Raw genomic sequence first — 25310 nt, forward strand, 5'->3', positions numbered from 1 at the left:
CTTGTATAGCATCTAAAATATATGGCAATAAGATTAAAGAATGGGTAGAAATTGTACATTCACATAGAACCTTTGGTCTTCTTACTTTTCAGTCTTGTAGTTTTCTCTGTGAATCATCTGTATTTTATATGAAATTTCAGCAAAAAGTATTTTAAAATATTTCTGACAAGTACCTGCAGAAAAGTGCACATGTAAAAACTCTGCACTGAAAATACTTCTGCAGAGAGCTGAAGAGATCACACATTAACCCTCATTTCTGCAGAAGACAATTCTGCATGCCTTTCTATTAGCACACTTGGTTGGTTTTTAAAAAACTTAAATTTGTCTAAGTTATTACCAAAGACCCAGTTTATATAAAACAGAGGCTTCTGGGCAAGGATTCTCAGACCAGTCTTCCAGCAAGATTTAATTCCTTTGAGTTAAACTGCTTATAGGCAATTCTTCCCTGTCATCCTTAAACTGCTTCTTATTGGCAATTTAAAGTGACAGGATATCTGTGCAATTAATGTTCACTTTAACATGGGCTGAATTAAATGTTCAAATGGTTTTCATTTTTTATCTTTTTTCTCCCTCCTTTTCTGGAAAAGGCTTACTGCTCTATGTGATGCTGCAAAGTATTGGCATTGCCATATTCACAGGTAAATAGGAAAAACACCTTTGAATATACTCGTTCCTGGAGATGGGTGAAACTTAGTGCAGTGTTGCCCTGTCCATCTCCCATAATGAGTTAAATAATCACTGCAGATCCCTCACAATTCAGTGACTATGTTCTTTGTGATATCATCAGTGAAGATTCTTGCTCTTTTAATGAGACTATGTAGAAATAGAAAGCAGGCAGAAAGATTGAGTCCCTCCTTGACATTTTTTAATTGAGTCACCTTGGATTTAGAAGTGTTCCACTTCGCTATTATGAAAACAGTGTAATGAAATAAATGTTATAGGAACAATGATTCGTATTTTCTTCATCTACACTGAATAATAAACTATCTTAGTTTTGACTCAAAAATTAATCTTCCTGCCATCTGCAGGTGCTTATCTTTCCTTTATAGCTCAGGGTAGAATTCTTTGGGTGTTTTAAGTCATACAAGAAAATATTTTTCTGAAGTTCAAATTGAAATTCAATAAAGAATCACTTGTAGTTTTACAAGTTAATATTAATATAGTAACAGAAAAAAGAATCAAAGATTTTCTTAAAAAAAACCCCACCCAAAACTCCATGATATGATGGTTTGTATATTTTAAGGTTCTCATATCTAGCAAAACACAGTTTTGTTACCCTGACACCTCTTATAAATTGGTATAAAAATGCAGTTTTCTGTATTTTATTCTGAAAAATTAATTCAGATGCACTCTGAAAATTTCAGGATAGATTTTCAGTATTTCATTTTCAGAATTGTAATTATACTGCTATGCTGTGATTCCAGGGTTTGAAATTTGACCTAAGAATGTTGAGTCCACATTACTGGAAATCTGTAACAGGCGAATAAGTGCAGTCTTAGAATGTGAAATAACAACCTGACACTGGAGTTTAAACCTTTCTCAGTAGAAAGTATGTTTTATACACTTTTTAAGTGTCTGGTTCACATTTTGTTTGGACTGTGTGTTTCATTTAAAAATTAAACAAAAAAAAGTTGAGGATAATTTTTCCCCTATTTTTTCACTTTTTTTACAGGTTTCTCCCAGGCTGTAATTAAGCTCTGAACTGATTTTTTTCCCCTTTTTTATTTACTTCCCTCAACAGTTAGCCTTTTTTTTAAGAGAAGTGGAGCACATCTCAAGAAACCTAACCCATGCTGAACTGCCTTATAGGCATAAATACAGAGAAGTCCCAATAGGTGTAGAAATTAAGGACACTTCTGGCTCTTTTCAGCCACCCTAACAAGATTTCTGTGCTTCTCATGTCTTTACACAGTTATAGATAGACACAAGCTCTGCTATTGTAATCCATGTAATGCCAAATCTATCACTGTACACCAAGGCATGATTGCCAACACTTGAGGAGGTATTTTCTACTGGCACTGCAGAGCTGCCTGCTAAACTGTGAATGCTGAAATCCACTTTATCTACTTCTCTGAGCATTTATTTCTTCCAACCTTTCAGTCTTGCTTTAGGCTCATGCAGCTGATCCAAGGGACTCCTCCTGCTGGGTGACACAGTCACTCCATCTTGACTCCCCAGGTTACAACTGCCAAGCATTTTGCACCTACATAGCCAAGACCTAATGTGGTCCTACCATATGTCTCTGGGTCTGTGGCATTTTCCAGGAAAAGAAAACATACAGGAACAGTTGTGTATGTTTGGAATTGGAATATTTTGCTGAATTTTTGTTTCTTAAAAATATGGCAAAGTAAAAGACTGTGGAAAGTGTAGATGATTTTTCTTTATTAGAAAATGCATTCATTTTTGAATTATGAGCAACAAAATGCTGAAGTAGAGGCAGGTACCAAACATCTTGGCATACTCTTTCCATGTTCTGATTGGTCAGTGCTATATTTTGGATGAAACTTGAGTTTATACTGCATACATTAATCCTTCAGAATACTACTTTGTATTACATTCGTGTATCAACAAAAAATTTGCAATGCAAGTCTATTCTGCTTTACTAAGCTTTTTACTCACTTTTTCTTATTTGACATACTACTCCTTCCAGCAAATACCCTGAGCCTTACATTCTTGCTCTGTGACTACTACCATTAAAATGAAGTAACTTATTCTATGCATTCTATGGGATACTTTGAGCAAGCAAACTGCCATAAAGCCTGTCTCTGTTTTGTTTCAGCTGCCATCACTGGCACTTTGTTTAACGTTTTTAGGCATGTTCCTAAATAATGAATAACCGCCAAATTACCACAGCACGTTTGATGTGAATGAATCATCATCCTTAAATTAAAAACCAAAAATGTGATGACCTTTCAGTTGTTCTGTATGTCATTATTTCCATCAACTGACTGGTGTGAAACTTCCGATCATTCATTAGTACCTTGAATGGGCAGCAGTTATTTTTTTTGTCTAGTCCTTAGGGTCTTTTGTTTTAGGTAATCCAGTCCGTAATGGCTTGGATTAAAAAAGGGAAATTAAAGGAAAATGCATCAACATGCTAAACAGACAGAAGACCTGTAACCTCTGTGTCTGCAAAGACAGACCATTATTGGACAGTTATTGTCCATGTTTGTGTGCATGTTTATGTTTATTCTCTTATGTTTATTATCTAAAAAGAGTTTTATCTTTATCTCTTGAAGCTTAACTGTGATGCAGTTGTAACTTTCCTGATTCTGGAAAGTAGGTTAAATATCCACTCTCATCATTAAAAAAAACCCCCGAGATAACAAATGAGCTCTTGAGTTTCATGGGAGTGCTTTAGTTACTGATGATGATGCCAGGTAGTTGTTATTACTTAACTTTCCTGCTTCATGATCCATGGTGTTTGTCCAGCAATGCATTCACTAGTAATGGAGACGAAAATGAGTTTTGATAATATCCATTGTACCAAAGGACAATGAGTTACTGGCTCCTATAGAGATGGGTACATTAGAAATATCTCCAAAACACGTTCTACCAATATCACCTTAATTCTCAGTTCCTGTGTCCAGGAGTGCCAACCCTGACAGTTACTATTCTGATGTCAGAATAGGTGCTATCTGTTGTCTTTCACTGCTGGCTATGCCTCTTTCTTGCTGCAGTGTTTATGGTTTTCAAATGTCTCAAGTCTGTGTTCTTTTCTTGGGTAAAGGTGACAAAGTTGTTTATCTATAATGTTTCACGTGAGAAAGAAGTGAAAGACATGACCTTATTTTTCTTTTTTTTTTTTCCCTTTTTTTTTTTTGGCTGTTGTTGTTTCGTAGTAGTATGCAAAATGTGGAAAGTTAGTCATATTTCAATGGGATTTGGCATTTGCTCAACAACTGATTGCTCTTCTCGGAGCTTTTCTGGAAAGTTTGCAGCACCATAATGACAGCTTTCTAAACACAGATGTCCTCTTGGTACAACCTATAATTTTTTATGAAAGATGTATCGATGTCAGGAATTTGAACGAAGTACTGGAATTAGTTGAACGTTCTTGTTATGAATATGTGTTCAAAATATCTGCAGTACGTATATTGTAAGTTGGAGGGAGAATATGCATATCTGAAGGCCAAGATGTTAGTACAAAACATCATAATGCAGTTTAAGATAAATTGATTCTTTTGTTAATGGACTGTATATATTTTAGTGATTTTTTTCCCCCTGTTATGTTTTATATTGTGTAAGTGCATATTGTGAACTTGAAGCATCAAGAATCTCTTATATAATCAGGGATTTGGCCACAGAAGATTTCTAATAGCTGAGAGGGTTGGAGTAGTTATTAAATGTTCTTGTAATGTCACATTAGTAGCCTCTTCCTCTTGTTTCATTTACCTCTCAGCTAAGCCATCAGGAAGTGAATACTTCAAACATAGATTTCCCCTCCTTAAGTCAGCTATTTTTGTTAAGGTTTCTCTTAAATGATTGTTATACTTAGATTCCTTAAGTGTTTTTACCTGTAGGCCTGTTATTTGCATATACATACAAATTGTCTACATGCATGTAAGAAGACATTGCTTAACGGCTACTGTATGTAATTTAGGTAAGTTTAGACTTGTAGGTGAAAAGGAAAGTCTCCTCTCTTCACTGACTAACTCTTTGAGATTGCTTTTTAATAATTATGTGGTCCATTCTACGTTGTTCTTCTACCTATTTAGGGCAAGTTAAGATCAGAGTATCATGCAGCAAGTTTATCTAGCAACTGTAATGAAATTAGGGGAAATATGTTTCAACAAATATTGCCCCATTTTATTTTTTTGCAGCTGTGCAGCCTGGATGTAAGTGCTGCAGTTGCTGTGACTGTAGCTAACTTCGTGTAGCTTCCATCTATCTGTACTTGTACATGGCACTTGGTTTTGATTTATTTTCAGGTCACACCACTAGATATATACACCCACACCACTAATGACACGTCATTCAGATTCAGAATAGATACTTTAAAGTTAGAATCCTGCATCAGAAATGATGCAAAACCATAACTGTTAGTTAGAAAATGCTTTCTTTTTGGACTTAACTGGGTTACGTTGTGGTCATTCCGTATGATGGTAGTGGGGTTCTTTTTCTCTCTTACTTCTCGTTGGTGATCACATCACTTGTATGGTATATGTGCATGTGTGTGGCCCAGGCTGGGCTGCTGTTTGGCATGCCTTGGATCGTGACCTTTTGCCAAACCTCAGCAGTAGCTCTTGGGGAAAAAATGTAAACATACAACCAAATTTACTCTGGTTTCTTTATTTAGCTCAGTGCAAGTTAATGCTCAGTGCTGTAAGGCTTCAATATGACAAACTCTTTCCTAGGTCAGAAAATGGGAGAAGCTAATTCAATATCTTAATTATAGTAATTTTATAAAAAATACAAATGGCAGGGAAGCAAATGGATTCCCCAAATGTAGAGGTAAGAATTTCAAGTGTTTAACAGTTGTGATAATTTTATTTATTTATTAATTTTAATTACATTAAAGGATGTCTTCAAGGATGACTAGGAAGAAAGCACCTGGTTTGATAAGCCAGAATTATATTGAAACATTATGGAATAATACTAATTACTAAGAAAGTGCCAGAATTGTGGATAGTGTAATCATCTGCAATTTTCTGAGAATATCCGTACTAAAATGACCTATCTAATTTAAGTGTAATTTCCAAAATAAGGAGACCAGATGTCTTGTTTGTGAAAGTGTAAGTGATGGACAGTTTTCCTTGTAATGGTCTGTCTTCTGCTAACATTAAACTGGCCTTTTTTTCTTCCTGAAGATGTAAGTTTAGGATTATGCTGGTTTTTCCTATGTGGTTACAAGTTATGGAGAAACAAAGCAGAGTTTCCATAAACTAGAACATAGAGGATTTCAGTAAATAGAAAGCCTTTTGTCTACTTGGTTATTTTGAGTGGCATTAAAACTCACCTGTCACCAGTTTACCACTCATACTGACTATTCTATATTTGTTCTGAGCTATTACCCCTGTTGGCTGTAAGAGCTGATCACTTTGCCTGATTTTGACTTGCAGAGAGTTTAGATGAGTTGTCATTTAACAGAGAATGCGTGTAATTGATGTAAAGATTAGTTATTAAAACTGTCAGTTTACTCTGCCTAAAATGTGGATATCTGCACATGAACTGTGCCTCTGAAGTGGTTTTCAAATGTGTCCCAGTGTAAAGCTTGAGATAAACCAGCACAGATCCAAAGGATTTATAGTATTAGGTTGGGATTTATGCTTTGTTTGTTTGTCTTTTAAGAATACAGCTGGCTGTTGCCATGACAAGAACAGTATCCTTCCAGTCTTTTTCATGTGAACTCACTTCTGAAAGTCAAAGAACTTCCTTCAACCTGAGTAGTTACATATTTAATGCACTATACAAGCAAAAGGAGTAGACCCAAATGTTTAGTATTGAATATTCCAATGTTAAAAAAAAAAAAAAACCAAAGTTTTGACTCACCCACAGAGTAAAAATCCTAAATCAACAAAGAAAAAAACACTCATGTAGATCAACTTTTGCCAAACAAGGACTTGTCCTTGCCAGTTGATGTGACTCTGGATAAAAGGATTCATAAGTTTTGTATTAGCAGTTTTGTTTATGATAAGGTGTGTAAAATTCAAAATTAAAAGAATTGTCACAACTTCTTGAGCAGATAAAGGCAGAAGAAAGATGAATCTAGTAGCTGCTGGTGGTACCGGTGAACTAAGATCAAAATGTTTGACCACAAAATGAAAAAATGCTAAAGCTTCTTCCAATTCTTAGAGTGTTTTCATAATAGCAAACACCAAACATTAAATTGTACTGTCAGTTTCATCCAAATTCAGTATAAGGGAAGGGGCCAAGGCAAGGAGGAAAACCGCTTTACCTGTGTTAGAGAATAGGGAGAAGGGCAGAATGCCTTCAGAAAGATTGCAGGAGGCCCTAATTCCTCTGTCTATTAAGTGGTTTTGTGCTTTGCCAGGTAAGAATCAGTGCAAGCACCAACCTTGCTGTCTGTGTTTCTGCCACTGTTTTGCTTAGGCATATGCCTAAAATTACTCACAGACTGTGCAGCTTTCTTATGAATGCTCAAATCACCATCAAGTTCCTTGTCCCAGCTCTGTCCATTTCCGACACTTTTAACTGTCTCCTGAACTTTACATTTTTCCTCTCCTCCTGTGTTCCACCTTTCCTCCCCTTGCCTCTGCCTCGTATAGCAGGTTTCTTGAGACTGTGGGGAATTTCATGGGCTCTGACTTACTCCCTCTCCCAGGCAGTACAGGCATATTTATCCCTGTACTGCACAGTAGCAGGGAAAAGGAAGCATTTCAGGGGTTTGTTTTTTACTAGCTCAGCAACAAGTGAGGAATGGACACTGTGGCTCCAGGAGATAGGAATGATCTATGCCATGTAATGGAAATGCTTTAATTGCTGATATATGCATACAGTCATGCATGTCTGTTTAAAAGTTGCATTAGTACTGGGCAACTGGAATAGTTGGTGCATTTTTAATATGTACTTGTAATATCTATTGTGTTTGTGTTGGACTGAGATCAGCATATTTTATTGAGTTCATTTGCATAATGAACAGATATTGTTTATTAGTGAAAAAAGCAACTCAAAAAAGGAACTTTGAAATATGTAGAACAAGCTAAGCTAAAACCAGTAAGAAACTAAACCACTGGTTTTGAGGCATGCATGGCTAAAAAATTTCTACTATATTTCATAGGTTTATGAATGCTAATAACTTAAGTTACTTAATCACAGGAACTCTTAATAAGTAAACCTACATGCTTTGCAATACTTACATTTTATAAAGCCTCCAAACTTAGCCTGTTGTTTGATTTTAATTTTTCTACCTTTATCCCAGTCCTTTGCTTTTTTCAATAACATCACAAGAACAGTTGCAACAAGCAGTCACAATGATGGCACTGTGTAGAGCAAGCAGAAGCATAGAAATTATAATCTAAAATTATTGAACAGATGATGTTGCCATGCACCAATACCTGTGTATTATACATTGCTGATTATGCAGCATGAAGTTTGAGCTGAGTAAATGTTAACTGATTACCTTAACTCTAGTTTGAAGTTAGGATTTTACAGCTTAGGCAACTAAATATATTTTGTAAACTGAGCAAATATTCCATTTTTTCCCCCATCAAAATTTCAGTTTTGATCTATTGTGCATCTTATAGGTCTGCATTTACTATAGATAGATAGATAATTATTTTATTATTATATTTATTATTAAGACATAAGTAAGCAGAATTAATTAACACCTTCTTAAAGACTCCTAATGTTGCATATTGCAAGCTGAAAGCTGAACTTGACCATTAAAAAGTCTGACTCAGATCTTCATTAGGGACAAATCACTCATCATCGTCACTGAAATGAAATGGGTGTGTGACACAACTTTTTGGAACTGTATTCAACAGATCTGCAAAAATTACTAGAAAAGTACAGAAGTATTTATTTATGATTTTGCCTTTCATATTAGAACATATCCTACTGTGAACTAAACGTTTGGGAAGAAATCTTTCCCTCTTCAGGGCAATCACAGCTAGTGGAACCAAGGTTTCACCTAGTATGCATTTCATCTGCAGTAAAATAAAAAGTCATAAATAAGCTGACTCATGCAACTTTTGATACATCCATGCTCTGGCAGAGTTGAGCAGTATATGTGCTGTAATTCCTGGAAGTGGCCAGTCTGAGAGACAACACCAATATTGGTGTGCACCAGTTGTTCCCTATGAATTGCAAATTCTCAGAAGATGAACACTGACTCCACAAGAATTTACAGCATTTGTCTGCTAGGCCTGCTAATCCAGTTGCACTGAAGGCATTTCCTTAAGGGTTCACATCATGAAAGTCTTGAGACAATTCAGTATAAATCTCTGTGGGGGCTGAGCTGAGAGCATGTCATGGCCCCAAGCACCGTGTCAAGAGCACATGAGATTACTAATGCCAGTGAAATATTCTTTATCTGTGAATCAGCAAGTACAAAAGGAAGCCCCTATCTGCCAAAAAAGAAAAGAAACTGCTTGTATTTCAGAATAGAAATCTGACCTGTTTGTCTCCTATGACAACTGCTTTGCCTACATTAGGTGGAAATGAGACATTTATTAAGTGCAAAGTTCACAGCAGAGTGAATAAGCAAACTAAAAGGCTCTTACTTTTCTGACTGTCTATTTCATTCACTCACTGATTAACACATTTCCCCTTTGGGGAGAATGGCTGGTAAGTTTATTTTGTAAAATATAAATAGGAGAAGAAGAATTAAAACGAGCAGGTTTTTTTCTAAAACATCTAATCTTAACCATCTTCCTTGGAAAAGTATGTTTTTATAAACTGCAAGTGATACAGTGTTTTTGATGCTACTAAGAAATTAATTCCTAGTTTTAGCTAATACAAATAAAGGTTATAATTGCATTCATTGCATTTCACACTCATCACGTATAACAGTGGTAAATAGGTGAAGTGATAATTAACTGCTTCTCCTATTATGTCTCTCTAGAGATCTGAAGAATAATTTGATCAGCACAATTGAGCCAGGGGCCTTCTATGGACTTTCAGAACTGAAGCGCCTGTAAGTATTAATTCCATTTGAATTATTCTGAAAATTGTATTTGTATCGACATTTCTATCCTTGGGCAGCTCAAATATGCCACCAAGCAATAATCACAGAAAGACACTGGCTGTAAAATAGAAAATCACACAGGCTGCTTTTTGCATTTACCATACCTTTTTCTTTCCCTTCTTTTTTCCATTTCCTCTTCTTTTGTGCCTTGTCCCATTTAAAATCATCAGTTTGCTCTCCAATAAATGTCCTGACTAGTAAATCTCTGGAGGTAAAAAACGCACCTAATTATTGATTTAGCAGACAATATGTCACAATAGACCTTAATCAGAAATAACACTAAGCATTTTAGATGTGTGTAAACAATGGTTTGGGCTACACTAAATTTTTTCATTGTGTAAGGTCTGCTTTACTTTTATCACAGACCACATCTACAAAATAAATTACTAGAGGGGCAATTTTGTCATACTTTAGAATTTGTCTACCATTTTCATTACTTGCCATCTTGGCTTTGCTTGATACTGTTTTATTTTTGTCATGGTTTTCTAAGGAAACGGGAACTTATGTAGCATATTCCCTGTCCATAATTTTTGCATTTGTCTCTGAAAATGTTCTCATAGTAGTTTTGCAAGCACTGGCTAATTTTTAAAGTACTTAAAGGGTAACAATATCTAAGTTATTAAGATTCTACAATTGGTCTCTTTTTTTTTTTTTATTAAAAAGGACTACAGACCCTCCTTAGTTCTGCTCGGCCTAAGGCAAAGTGAGATGAACCGGTTTTTAGTTACAATTTTCCAAGTGACAGAATCCAAATATCTGTGCGCTGGCTAACTAGGCTGTCAGCACATGCCAGACATTTTCCTAGCCATCATGTCTGCTATTTGAATGTTTGATGAGAAAACCTATGAGAAAACAGGGATTATTTTAGTGGGATGGGAAGATTGAGATGAGGAGAAGGAATGCAAGTCCACAGAAAAAGAAATTTACAAATCCTTCTGATTTTTCGCCGTGCAGTTAAATTCCCTAACTGCTGTGCGCTGGGAGCACTGCACATCCTAACTAAAAGTTTCTACCTCTGATGATAACAGTGTTTTCCACCAGCTCTCAGCTTTAGTGAGTTCAGGTAGAAAGCCAGTTGCATAATAATGATGAAATCAGAGTAGCATATACATTTTTAATACAAAGAAAAACATTTGAACTGAAGCTTTCTTGCTCACTTTGTGTACAGGAACGACAATGCAATGGAATGATCAAAATGAGTGCTAATTGTTGCTTTGGCCGCACATTCTAATAACACAACCCTGACCTCTTGTGGGAAAACCAGGAAACCTGTGCAAGTCGTGGGCTGCACATCCACAGACTGCACAGGGGGCAGCTTCGGGTCATCCAGGAGAGATTAGTCAAGGGAGGCAAAGTCATCAGGCATTGGAAAAGAGGGAAGAATAAACTCTTCAGCACAGTAGGAATGGCGTCGTTGAGTTTTGTCATGGTAGATCTCAGTATGGAATTGTTGAGTAAAAGAAATAATTAGTGTAAACACCTGTTGAATGTGAATACAGTGATTACTTTTAAGACTGTACTTTACATTCACATCTTCTTATTTCCCATATAAAAAGTAAGTGATGCTGAGGAAAGCAGAAGCTGATGTAACATGGGCAGCTGCAACAGACAGGGCTATGGCAAATCATAGAAGGCTGTCAAAATGTTCTGTGAATGATTCGGAGAACTGTTATAATTCATATTTGAATGACAAATTGAATTATATCCAGTGTTTGTTCAAAAAGGTACACAGAAAATTGATGAAAACTGAAAATTTATGAAGCACTAAAATTTTGGCACTTGGTTATTCAACACAGGACAATTTTCTCTAACATCAATCTTACAGGTCAGCATTAGTAAGTTAAATGTCTTACTCCTGAAAATGAACACCAGCTTTGTACATAATGAATTGAATTATGTCTAATGTAACGTGTTAGTCTGGAGGAATGTGTAGTAAGCTACCTTTGTGTTTTGCTAATGTGTTTTTTTAGAAAACATGTTTTACAATACAGAGATACCAGCTGCTGCCATATAACTTGTGAAAAATAACACCCATTGAAGTAAACTTTGAGAAAAGGGTATTTATCCTTTCACTTTGTTAAAAAAACCACTCTGTGCTACACTTAGAGAAATATGCACCCGTATTCATTAGTTCAGATAAAAATTTACTTTTGCTACCCAAATTATGCCCCACATTGTGCTGCAATTCTTCCATACGTGTTCAGACTTTGCTTAGGCAGAAGAAAACTATTACCCAATCAAGAATTCTGGGTAGGTTCTTTTCTACATCTTCTAATAGAAAGATATATAGATACATACCTATATATAGGTATATATGTCTGTCTTAACCTTGCATTTTTAGATTTCCTATGCAGCTTTTATTAGGAGAACTTAAAGAATAATGCTAATATGCAATTATTGCACTATATTGTATCCTCGCTATTTTTTCAGCTGTTCCCTACTTAATATCCTTGGCAGGCATTTAAGAAATATTTTCATTCTAATGTGACGTTTCATCGTATAATTGTACAACAATATGTTCTTTGTCTGATAGAAGAAGAATTTGTAGTGAACTCTAAAAAGATTGCCTCCACATTCCAGCTAATTGGATATGTCTCCATGAAGGCAGTAACTGAATTTTTCAAACTGCAACCTTTATTCTCCCATTTTATTACTTTAGTGTTCTCATGTATCAATAGAAAAATATGGAATCCGCACAATGTAATAAAGGAATTGTAAGACTACCACTGATTCTAAAAGAAAAAAATATATTCAGATCAATTTTAAAAGTTTTTTGGCTGGATGATCACTTAAAATCCTTATGTTACTGAAACTATTTAAAAAGAACTTCTCACTTCCTAAGAAGGAAAATTTGTGTCAAGGTTGAAAACCAAATACATAAAAATCAAATACTAGTTCAGAATGCACCAAGGGGCATTATTCATGTTGCTACCACAATATAATTGTTCACACTTGTTTTTGTTTCCTTCCTATAAGCATCCTGTACACTGTGCTGTATGTATGGCTTAGACAGAAAACATTCCTTCACTTTCTGCAGATGAAAGTTATGGAATGTAATGCCTTTTACTGTTTGTGGTCTCAGAAAGCCACAGTATTGCACTTAGAAGAAATTGCCAAGTGCTTATCAAAACTGACCTTCTTGGTAGTTCAAATATTAATTGCCCTATGGTTTCTGTGATTTCTTCAGCAAGAGAGAATGCTGTTAATGAGATGAAACATTAGTAAACAGTAAAAATACATCAATTTTGGCTGAATATCACATGTAACAAGATGCATACTATTTTTCCTAAGTAAAAAACAGGTGCTAATAACTTTGAGAAAGAAAATTGGGTGTGTTTGTAATAGTTTTTTGCATTTATTTGCTACGTATATAAAATCCCATTTTAATGCAATTAGATGTTGCAGTATGTGGAATATTGTTCAATAATGTTAATATAAAAGTTGTTAAATCTAATTAATTATGTTACATTATAGAAAAAGGTTTTATTTCTCATTTGTCACTAACTCATTAAATCTTAAAAATAAAGATGCTGTGATTGATTATGTAGGTGCCTATATGAATAAGACAGAGTTAATATTTCATTGTCTTTTTGCTTGTTTCAGGGATCTTTCAAATAACAGAATTGGTTGCCTAACACCAGAAATGTTTGTTGGACTTAACAATCTTCATAAACTGTGAGTATAACACCACTTTTCTTTTAAACAGAAGAAATCTAAACTGTCACGATTGACCTGAGTATAGTTGGCAATAAAATTTCATCATAAGGAAGTTATAGGTTTTGTACTAAAAAGCCCCTCTCCTAAGCTTTTGATTGCAATGAATTGATATTTAAAGATATTTGCTCTATTTCAGTTGTAAAATCTATCTGAACTCCAGAGAATTAAATTTCATTTTCACTTGGAAAAGAGGCTGAACATGATGTTTCTGTTTGAATGTATTTCTGTGTGCATGTCTTGGAAACACAAGTAGACAAATGAGACTTGTACTGGTTAAAAAGAATAGATTGTTTTTTCTATCCATTACAGATCAGTTGGCATTTGTAAACTTTTTTTCCCCTGAAGTGTATTGTATTAAAAAATAAACATTTATTCAGGAAAAAAAAACAAAAACAAAAACAAAGAAGTATCAAATAAACTTGGAATATCAGGGTAGTTCAAATTGCTTTAGAAATATCCATCTTAGAGTGGCTGCTTAAAGTGTTGCGTTATAAATTTCATTTTTTATAGTACTTTTTGAGTCATTAATCTGTCAAGTGATGCAAGGGAGAAAACCCAAAGATGTTTTGGGATTATAGTGCATAATGCCATGAAAAGATCTGTTCAGTAACGTTTAAAAAAAATTAAAAAGAGTATTATTAAAGGCAGAAAGAGCAAATTGGAAAACATCCGTCATACTAACAGAAAAAAAAAAAAAGGACCTACGTTTTTAATACTATGGGCAGTTTCAGTCTGCTCATCTTAAAAAGATGACCAAAACTAGAAAGGGTTCAGAGAAGTTCAAAAGGAATGGCCAAAGGTCTGGTACAGCATAGGCAAGTACTAGAAATAAGTAAGTTGGCTGCAAATTTCTTGACTGGGAAAGAGACGATTCATTGGAAGGATCCTGTTTTAAATGGACATTTGGCCTGGCCCAGGAGGGCTCTGTATCTTCATTCAGATCTATCTTCATTCCTGAATGAGAAATAAATTCCTATATGCATCATAGTGTGTGACAAATCTCATACTTTATTTTCTTCTTCTCCAGCCAGTTTTGGCTTTTGCTTGATGAACAGGGAAATCTTTCTAGAAAGATACGCCATGAGGTCAAGATGGCACCAGGTAAAAGGCTGAAATCTGGCATGCTTACTGATCACATTAATGAGAGTAACTATGCCAAGTCTCCTCTCAGGAAAACAAATGAGAACAGATGATGGGAAGAGCCTTGATAGCAAGTGATGCACAGGTGCAAACTGGCCCTTTTTTTACTCATCTATTGAGGGTTTCTGTCCCTCCTTTTGTTGTGCACAGTGAACATGACTGTGACAATATAGCTATCTTACCGTAAAAGGTATATTTAATTCAAAATGGTGAGGTCACATTACATGAAAGATGTTTCTAGGTGCTAGGAACAAACTGAATGGAAACTGTTCAAATTCATGCTTAGAGAGGTCTGAAAATTCCATTCGTAAATCTTTCAGACTCTGTCTTAAAGCGAATTAGAAGTTCAATACAGAACATCAGTCTTTTGATAGCAAAGAACAGAAATTCATTCCCAGCGAGTGCACAACATTTGTTCTGTGACAGTGTTTGGCTGTACTATCACTTTTCTCTGAAGACCAGGAAAGAATGTGGCAGCATCCATATCCCTCACTGATGGCAGAGATGTTGGAAAAAGGCGCAATATGCAGGCTGACTGCCCTTAGTTACTGGGCTGATCAAACCATACCATTACAGTTTCTTTTTGTGCAGATTTGCTGTGTCCCTGCTCATTCTAGTAGCCTGTAACCTGTCCTGGCGTTGGCAAATTTTTTCCAAGCTATAAGAACCAGAGAAAGACTCACCATTTCCCTCCGCACTGTCTTTAAAACTATATTTTCTTTCATCTGGTCTTTTTGCGTTATCCTAAACATATTTATTTTTTCCTCAGGATAGGTCTAACTTTCATTTCCAAATGGTTGTAGATTCAGAGCTTCCTATATTGTTTTTCTTCTGAGGCTTCAGTTTAAAGCAGAAATCTGAATTAGACCTTTCTTAAGTGTAGTTCCCAAGTGACAATCTTGTTACATTTTTCAGTTTGAATAATGTTTTTTAGTGAAATTACTAGCCCTCTCATTTTTGAGAAGGTTCATTTCTTCTTTTTTTCTTAGCATTGTTTTTGTTGTTACCAGATTCATGTTGACGTTAATTTTTTGAGGCAGTCTCTGGTGAAAGCACTAAACAGAATCACTCAAAAGACCATTTCTGCAGAGCACCAGTAATGTCTCACTCCCTTCCCTTCTATCTTCTCCATTATCTTCCAGTGTCTTTCAGTAAATGCACTTAATGACAGGTTCTTCACGCTTTTGTGGGTATTATGTCCATGCATCACTGGAAAAGATGATGATTCTGGTATTTGGAGACTTCGTAGTCTGGCCTCTTTGTATTTTATGTGGTAACTGAGTGAGTTTTGAAAAAAAGAAAAATGGGAAAAAAATTGGCAAATCAGAATTTGGTAAAAAATTAATATGCATCCAGTTAATGCAATTAATATGCAATCCAGTGTAATTGTATAAAAGGATCACTAATTTTCTAGACAAATTATTTCTTGGTTTTCATACAGGTCTAGCATGATGCCACATAGTCAGGAGAAAATCGTTAACAGTTGTGTTGGTGTTTTCGTCTCAGTGGAATTAACCTTGAAGGCCCCTAGTTGCCCAGGTGTTTTTTTTTAATTTTAACTAGTTCTGCAGATCAGTAGTCATACCATTGGTGGTCTTGGGAAGTATGTTTTCCCCAATTTAGTGTTTGTTTCTCCCATAAATCATAAAATCCAAATGACCACCCTTACTGAGAAGAGTGCAGAATGGTAGTAATGTGATATATTTAGGCTGTACATCATATCTACTCTTTATTAATCTCTTAGTTACAATATTGTAGTATTATTTAAATATCTTTTGCATTGTGTCTTAGCATACTTTCAAAACTCTAACTTCAATGCTTCCCATCATTTTGCTAAGCTTTTCCTGTAAGCGTCTTTCTAGTCCTTTGATTGTTTAAAAATTTGAATTATTTTTTCAAGATTTAGATTTGGTTATTGATCCATTTAGTCTTTCATTTTTCTTATTAGGGTTTTAAATTGCCTTTCTAACACTGACCTAGTAAATGGGGCCATTCTGCATTCCAGTCTATGTCTAGTGCTTCAGTAGTTTCTTTCTTTTTATTATTATTACTATGACTATGACTATTACTATTTGAAAACTCTGTCCTTTGGAAATCAGAGGCTTAGTAATAGATTAGTCTACATTCTCCTTTCACCTGAAGTAAATCACAATTGCTCTGTCAAAAGTTACATTTTTTTTTTGACAGAATAGGGACTGTCCTTACTGAATCAAATTCAAGAGTACCACTACTTTTGTTGGGTCCGTGATTATTTTGTGAAGAAACACACCCACAATCCAAATCAAGGGGAATTGTTCCCTGCCATTCATAGTAACTCTTGTTCCTTGATCTCAGAAATCTCATATAATGGCATAATGCTGATAGTAAGTATTTGAGCTGGGATCTCAATTTGCCTCTAACATAAGAACTGGTCATTGTGGACTGCTAGCTGATGCCACTGGTACTTTTCCAACTTTTTTGTAGCTTTGTTCCCCTTGGAAGGTCATGGACTTCCCAGAATCATACTTTTTAAACGTGTTTAAAATATGATAGGTCAACTTTCTATTGCTAGTGATACCTCTGACTTGTGTTTACTTGCCATTTCAGGGGTATGAGAAAGCTGTTCTCTGGAAAGGTTATGGGGAAGCATTTACTTAGTGCAACATCAGTGTTTATAAATGTACCGAGGAAAAGATGACAAGTTGTTAAACATGGAACTGGTTTCATAGACATCCAGTGTGGTTTAGATTACTGAAGGAGTAATTTAAAGATACATACTTATGCACTGATTAATGTAATTGTTGATCATGGTAATTGGAGCTCTCCTGTGTTATGTTAGCAGAGAGGAAGTACAGAAGCATCTTTGCAGGCTGTTATCAAAACCAGTAGGGAGAGCCATGAGTCCACTGGAAGGAGCAAAGGAGATAAATCTTTTCATGCACCTTCTGTGAAGTAGAAATAGGGGATTTTCTTACACTGTTTACAACCACGAATACCAAAAGGAACAAAATAACACTGTGTGTTTCACTCAATCTTGTAAATCTAATTCAATTTGAAAAAAAATGGAGTTAGAGCTGAAAAATCAGCTCTAGGCCCAAACTGACATAGTGTGGTTTATCCCAGTGATGTGATGCATAAATCTAAACTGAATAGGGTAAAGGTATGTTTAAATACTTCACTAAAATAAAGAATGAGAACTGCCTGGTCTTTCCAGGATAATGCAGACACTCTTCAGTGAACTTGGTGGTTTTTTGCAGTCTATTTTAGAACAGGACAACCTACAAAATTCTTGAATTAAGAAAAAAATAATTAGTAGTATCATCTAGTATTGTTTTTTAAACATGCAGACATACAGAAACCACAAAAACATTGTAAGCCTCTTGATAATGTAGAGAAGACTTTTATTCCATTGCAATCAGGATGTGTATGTTGGTAAATAGAAATTGAAGTTACATATGAAACCTAAAATTTCACATAGCTCCTGAAATTACTGCAGCCAGTGACTTGTGGTTATGTTCCTTGAAAATTGATCCAATTTTTACACCTCCTTGGATTTGATGATTTATACTCTGGAAAATGATTTCAAAATGCATTCACGTCATATGACAGATGCAGCTCACAGTACCTCAGACAGTATGAGTAGATTTATTACATGTTCTAAGGTACTATCTTAACTTTTTTGGCTTATATATTACCTTTTGGCTGTATTTACGCTGTGATGAGGTGCACATATTCGAACTAAGAGTGACATAGTTGAATGCAACAAATCTTCCAAATCTCCTTTGGACCCCATGCTTCAGTGCTTTGTTCCAGAATTATGTATGCAAATGTATTTCTGCTGGGTAATGGAGCTACCATTTACATTAATTCTGTTTATATTTAATCTAAATATTAAGTGCTGTGGAAAACTGGGATGATGCCACTGTACAGATATACCAGACTTCATTTATTTAGTCCCTTATAGCTTCTCTTAGGTTTCAAAATGTTGCAGGCTTAAATCTATTTCAAGGAGTAGCTACTGCTTGATCTTCCCTTTGGAAGTTTGAAACCAAACTTCCTCATTACTTCCAATTGTTTGATTAAACTATTTCTGATTTATTCTTCATCCTGCCTCTGAATCATCAGCAACAGTTGGCTTTGTGATAATATTATACTATAAATTCTTATATGACTTTCTTGATGTCATTGAAACAACCAGTCACTTTGTATGGTGCCAGAAATAAAGTACAAACCAGTAACACTGTGAATGAAACAGACCCCATTTCATAACATTTGAGCAAATTAGAAAATACAAACTGTTACCTGCACTCTTAGTGTTTCTGTTATTAACTTTTACATCTCCTGTCCCAGTTTATGTGGGTTTTTTGCTAAGATCAGTCTGTCACCCTTGCATTCAACTTCTGCTTTTTAATACTACTGCTCATAAGATGGAAGCGTTCTTCATATTCATACACTCCTTCTTCTACCACCAATATTTTGCCTCGAAATGGTACTTTGAGACACATAACTCTTTTTGATTGTTTCATGGCATTTGTCATTTATATTGATGCTTTTGGCAAAAGTGTTTTATTAATATCTGTAAAAACACAAGTATTTGATATATGAAAAAATAAGTGTAGGCCCGTATATGTAAGACTAAAATGTTTTACTTCTGATAAAACAGAAAGCACATCTTTCTGCTAATGGAGTAAGTTAATGGCATAGTAAGTGCTATCAGCTTTGGAGTACATTAATTTGTTATGTTTGAAATGTTTGCAAACTAAGTATTACAGATGTTTTTAGAACAAATGTCCTTTGAAGTCAAGACAGAGTGGCTTTTTAGGATATCTGAAATGGAGGAATTTCACAACACTTTACATTTGGTGATATTTTAATTTATAACAAATTACGTGAACTACAGAACCAGGCATTTTGCAAAGAGCTGCATCAGCTCAGAAATGCATGATTTATTAGAGTGATTTGAGAAGATTTCTGAAAGTTTTGTTAAAGAACAATCTGTTTCCAATGTTGGATATCCAGATATTGAAATTAGTGTTTCTTGGTCATAGAAATATATTGCTTTATGACTTGCACAGCCCTGTGAACATGATCCTAGTTTGCTAATTATTATTAGGAATATGGAAACTTCAAACCAGATCATTGCCAGAAGAATATGAAAAATTGACTTGCTGGCTTTCTGCTGATTTTTGAACTGGTAGGAACTCAATTATTCCAGCACTTGGCAAAAAGAAATTCTGTAGGAATTCTGTAATCTTTGTCACAATAAAAAGAAACCAAAAATCTGTAGATGGAACACAAGTCAGGAATTTTTAGGTTAACATATAGATATCTTGGTGAATTTGGTATGACCTGTGGAAAGCTTGTGGATTCAGGAGACACTGAATGGGCATCCCTGGCAGGTGCATGGTTACCACACATCTGCTGAACCCTGCTACGTACACTTTGCAAATGACTTACAGTTTGTCCCCATTTGCTAAAGTATTGACCAGACTTAAAGCTTTTTTTTGGTCCAAATGGAATTCCCAAACTTCAGTCCTGGGGTTCTGTTTGTTTTGCTGTACGAAGCCTGGCAAACTGTATGAGGGAGAAGCTGGGATTTGCATCAGACTGGAAATCTTTCTGTACTGCACCACAGTAAGGCAAAGGAAGCTCCTGTATTTCTGTCTTGTGGCAGCCATCCGTGCAAGGCCGGGCAGATTGCTTTCCCCGTCCTTCAGTTCAGCATGATTGTCCTCTGTCAGTAAGTTTATACTGCTGTAACTGCTTTCATATTGGTGGAACCACTTCTGATTTACTTCAGTGTAAATGTCAGGGTTATCGGTTTCTGATTTAGTCTGTTTGACATCTCAGTTCACTGAGCTGTTTCAGCATATGTGTCGTCAGGCCTTATGTCCAAAAAACACAGGGGTAGGTCCATCTAATTAAATTAAAGAGCTTAACTGAGAGTCTTTGTGAAATGCTCAATATTTTTAGTTCCTGTTGACAAATTCAAAATACTAGAGGTAGAGAAATAGGTATCTACAAGCAAACGTTCATTTCCACCTTTAGAAATACCCACACTTAAAGAGGTACTTGAAAGTTCTTCTAAGAGCTTTGCACCACAACTGTATTAAAGGTACACTGTTAAATAAAATCTTAACAATGAGCTCAATTATGTCAACATATCTCATTGTCACTCAATAATTTCACTTAATATTGCTGAGCCAGTTTATTTTTCTCTTATTAGTAGAATTTTGCTTTAAAATACCAAGAGAATACAAAATGTTCAATAGTATACAAAAGTGAGATTAGTTATTGCTTCAAAAGTGCTCCATAACTTTCTTAAAACAATTTATAAATTAGCAGCAATTTCTCTTCTTTCTTGAGTTCATTGATCCATATCTGGGCAGGTATGGTATGCTTTTCTGTAAAAAGCAGAGTTCTTGAGTTTTGATCTTCCTTACTTTGTGAATCTGGTTCAGATCTTTTGCAGCTTGGTAGATTTTTCATTGCTAGTACATTGCTCTGATCTGAATATGAATCTTCAGTTTAGCATACATTCTCTACACTATAGACAAAAGAGGAGTAAAATTAATAAATATAACAACATCCTATTGAATGAAAAAGTAATGAAACAATTTTCTTTGCCAGTCTATTTTTTTTTTCTTATATGCACAACTTATCTTCAGTGAAGAGCTCTGAAATCTCCCTGATAACTGAAATTTTGTAAACCTTGAATTCAAACATGTAATCTTCAAGCACTGAACAAAAAGGAACATATACCAGTATTTCAAAAGTAGGTAATTAATATGCTCTGAAATGTTAATCTTGAATATGCACTAATATTTCAGTTGAGGGGTATAGAAAGAAACTGTATCACTTGACAATTAAGCATTTAACTTTTGTACTATTAGGGCATTGGCAGAGCAGTACTGTGAAACTAGGCAAAATTGAATTGCATATGTTTGCAAGTATCCAGCTTACCCATCGAGACAAGAAATAGTACAACAGTAATTAAACTGGAAATGTCTTTAATTTTAGGGTGGGGAAAACTGGCTTGTTTAAAGTCCCTTGTAATAAAACTAATTGTGTGGTTACTTTGAAAACTCATTCCTGTTTTAAGGAATTGCTTGAATTCTTTTAAACATAAGACAGTTTTTATTTCTTTATCTTGAAATGACATTCTACATATACAATAAAAATAAACACAGATCTCCCTGAGTAATTATTTTATTGATATTTTTGCTCAAATTCTAGAATAATCTCTTCTAGAATTCTATTCTATTAAATATGTAGAAATGTTCCTGTTTATGAGACCAAGTGAATTGTATGTATATCTGCTGTGAAAATAAAACAAGTAAATCTTTGTGAATTGATTTGAATACTGCTATCACAAAATAAAAGCAATGTACAAATTTAAACATGTTTTTACTGTTGTCAGGAAGGCAAAACTTCTTAACTAGCATTGGAAAAATTATAGCCATTTTCTTTTCCTCTTGTATTTGTTACAACTAACTGTAAATTGCCTTTTTTTTTCCTAGAAATTTGTCAGGGAATATTTTTTCAAGTCTCATGAATGGACTTTTTTCTGAGCTGCTAGCTCTGAAAGCACTGTGAGTATCATTCCTTATGTTCATAAATCTAAAATACTTGAAAAAGACACTCGAATAAACATAGCAGAGTTAAATGTGAATTCAAACAGGATTGCTTCTAGAAGTGCATTCCAAGTGTAAATTCTGCATTATTTTGTTATCAATATCTGTGTCACTGTTGATGAGCTATCTTCTACCTGTTGCAGGGAAATGGATAGCACTGACAATTCAACCCCATTTCTGACAAGCCCAGTCTAGCTCTCCTAACTAGCATCCTTTTTTTATATATATACTTTATTATCATTGCATCATATAATCATTCTAATTACACAAACCCAGTAATTTTAAATATTTTCCCTGCAATTAGAATAACAATTCCCAGGTATTGATATTAATTGTATCTTCCTGAGGTTTAAAAGTGCATCCTGAATGCTTCCATGGTCAAGTTTCTACTTAAAGGGGGTTTTATTAAGTGAAAGTATGTTATAGTATGATTTTCTGCAGTAACACAGACTCAGTTTTTTTTTCAGCAGTGTCAGTGATGCTGTTCTATAAACAAGCCAGAATTTTTGCATAATGTCATGGAAGTAATTAACAGTGGGGCAGTATATATTGGTTGTCTCAGATAATCTTTGTATTTATACAGCTATAATTACACATCCATAGTGACGCATCTGTCTAGATTAGTTCTCTTTGGAGTTAAATAATTTGAATCTAAGAGAAGGAAATATGTTTATAAAAACTGCATGTGTACCAATTGTTATCATTCTTTGCCTTTCTAGACATTTCAGCACTGATTCACTTATTTGTGACTGTAATCTAAGATGGATCTTGCAATGGGCTAGAAATGCTTCAGTTCGAATAGCGGAGGAAACGGTTTGTGCTTACCCCAGTGCTTTACACGGATTGTCACTTTACAACCTAAAGGAAAACCAGCTGATATGTGGTGAGTTGTACTCTCATTTAATGCTACAAATTGAAGTGGAATCCTGAGATGATGAAAAAAAAATATTTAAAAAAATTAATAAATCTGACTCAATTATAGGCACAAGAAATTGAGGTATGTGACATAGAGGACACAAATAAGATTGAAAGAGAATGGAAAAAGACCCCATATTTCTTAATTCCTATCTCAAGAACATTGCCAATATATTCAGTAATATATAATTATGACTTAAAACGTTAACCTGTGATGCCAACTGTACATTGTGTACTGCATGAAACTGAGGATTCCTACAGGAATTTATAGAATGTTTATTTCAAGTTATATATCTGACAGTGTGAAATAAATGCCAGTTTTCATTCTTCTGTTTTTCATTTTTATAAACCTATAACTATGCGTTTTAGCACTGCATTCTGGGGATAAATAGAATTTTTATGGTAAGCTTCAGTGCAGTGAATTCTGTATTTGAAGATCTAGATATGAATCACTTTCTGGAGATTTTCCACATAAGAAACATGATGGATATGGTGTGAGGAAGAAAGCAAAAAAATATGAATGAGTAAGGAAGACTCATTTCCAAGTGAACACTGTCTAGCAATGAGCAGACTAAACCAGGGATTTTAAAAGTATCACATACCATGGAGAAGAGATCATTGCCTAAGGTGATGCTGGTGGATTTCATAGTCAGAAGTCTAATTCACATGTACTTGATTAATCACAGAATCTTTGAATCTTTGACTTTCTTGAATGGCAGAAAATTGCTTAGATGGTGACTTTACTAATGTCTGGCAAACAAAAGGAAAATCGCACCTTTCTCCAAATAACCACAAGAGGAATGATGTGTGTTGCTAACAAACACATTCATAGCAAAAGGGAGATCAGAAGTTGACTGGAGTGATTTATAAAACAACCAGTGCAGATGCTTGCAAGTTGGGAGAGACGTAAAAGGGTGTGAATACTAGGTCCATCAGCTGAATTGTTGAGGAAACACAGACACATGTCTGGAGGCAAATAAGGAACAAGATCCTGTGAGTGAAAGGCAAAGAAGTTTCGAGTAGCTTGGGTTACTGAACATTTGAAATTCTGCAATACTTTTCAAATATCAATCTCCCTTTTTATAGAGGGCCAGCATAGGCATCTTCATAGAGATCCATTTCCCAGCAGGAAAAGTACTTCTTCTGAAAATGCTGGAAGGATCAGAAGAGTCATTACGGACTGTTAATTGGTATTTCCAGGTTACAAATGAATATAAACCTGTGAATTTTACAGAGAAAATGAAAGCAGTTTCTCAGAATTTTGTACTTTAGTTCCCAATAGGAGTCCTTACCACACCTGATACAGAATTCATAATGCCCATCTAGTTCTCACTGCTATTTATAATATCCACAGAACGCTTGACAAGGTGGTAATGACTGCCAGTAGCTTGACACTGCTTCCAGTATCCACAGAGAGTTTTACAGTGGTTATATTTGCTGAGCCTTCCACCAGCTCTGTTTTGTCTGCCGGGTACTTACTTCACGGTGCTCATAGTATCGGCTGAGCAGCTCACAGTGCCCAGAACATTTAGCAATTTTATTTTCAGTAACTTAATTTGAACTTAAACATAACAGAAGGCTGTCTGGCACCAAAATAATAACAGCGATTGAGAATGATTTAAAAATATGTGTTGAAATGTGCATAGAGCTGATCAAATTAAACATATCTTAAAATATGAAGTGATTTAAAAACTAAAAATAAAAACTCCTGCATGTGAACATCTTCCATACTGTCAGACATTTGTATTTATAGTCACTAATCTTCCTTCTACATGTTAAAAGACTTCATGAGGTATTGCAGATGAACAAAGAAAAGAGGAATGAAAGGGGAAAAATAAAAATAGAAGGGAATGGGCAAAGATTTTTGCAGTTTAATTAGGGAATGAACTAAAAAGTCAAAGTATGTGGATTCTGAATATCTACAGGGAGCAGTTTGCCATCAGCTTTTTAGATTTATTTTATATTTTGATGGGAGAAAAAAATCGCCTTTCAGATTTCTTTCTGGTAAATCTTTCTCATGCATCTGATAGTTCACATTAGCCAAAGTAGTGAGTTGCCTGTTGAAAACAGTTAAAAACCTCCTTTAGGGATTTTTATGAGTTAACTGCACAGTCTTAGAATTCCCAGGGTTCTGCTTGCATATTTCACTAACAGCTTTTAATAGTTATTTAGATCTTCTTTAACAGAACTGTCAGAAATGTTTGGCTTTAAAATGATTTTTCAGTGTTGGAAATAAGACTTAATAGTTTTGCCTTTGTCTTCTGCCTTAATGATGA

General features: G+C 35.0%; 1 protein-coding gene across 1 annotated transcript in view; it reads left to right on the top strand.

Moving 5' to 3' along the window:
• ADGRA1 (adhesion G protein-coupled receptor A1) overlaps positions 1 to 25310 on the top strand; it is a 274315-nt gene that overhangs the window by 93702 nt on the left and 155303 nt on the right. The window contains exons 3-6 of the mRNA XM_027908838.1: positions 9527 to 9598; positions 13253 to 13324; positions 22006 to 22077; positions 22839 to 23002. Coding sequence (XP_027764639.1) covers positions 9527 to 9598; positions 13253 to 13324; positions 22006 to 22077; positions 22839 to 23002 — 380 coding nt within the window. The remainder of the gene's footprint in view (positions 1 to 9526; positions 9599 to 13252; positions 13325 to 22005; positions 22078 to 22838; positions 23003 to 25310) is intronic.

The sequence above is a fragment of the Empidonax traillii genome, unplaced genomic scaffold (genome assembly GCF_003031625.1).
Source record: "Empidonax traillii isolate 1590-97213 ecotype Southwest subspecies unplaced genomic scaffold, ASM303162v1 scaffold27:size3997909, whole genome shotgun sequence".
Classification (NCBI taxonomy): domain Eukaryota; kingdom Metazoa; phylum Chordata; class Aves; order Passeriformes; family Tyrannidae; genus Empidonax; species Empidonax traillii.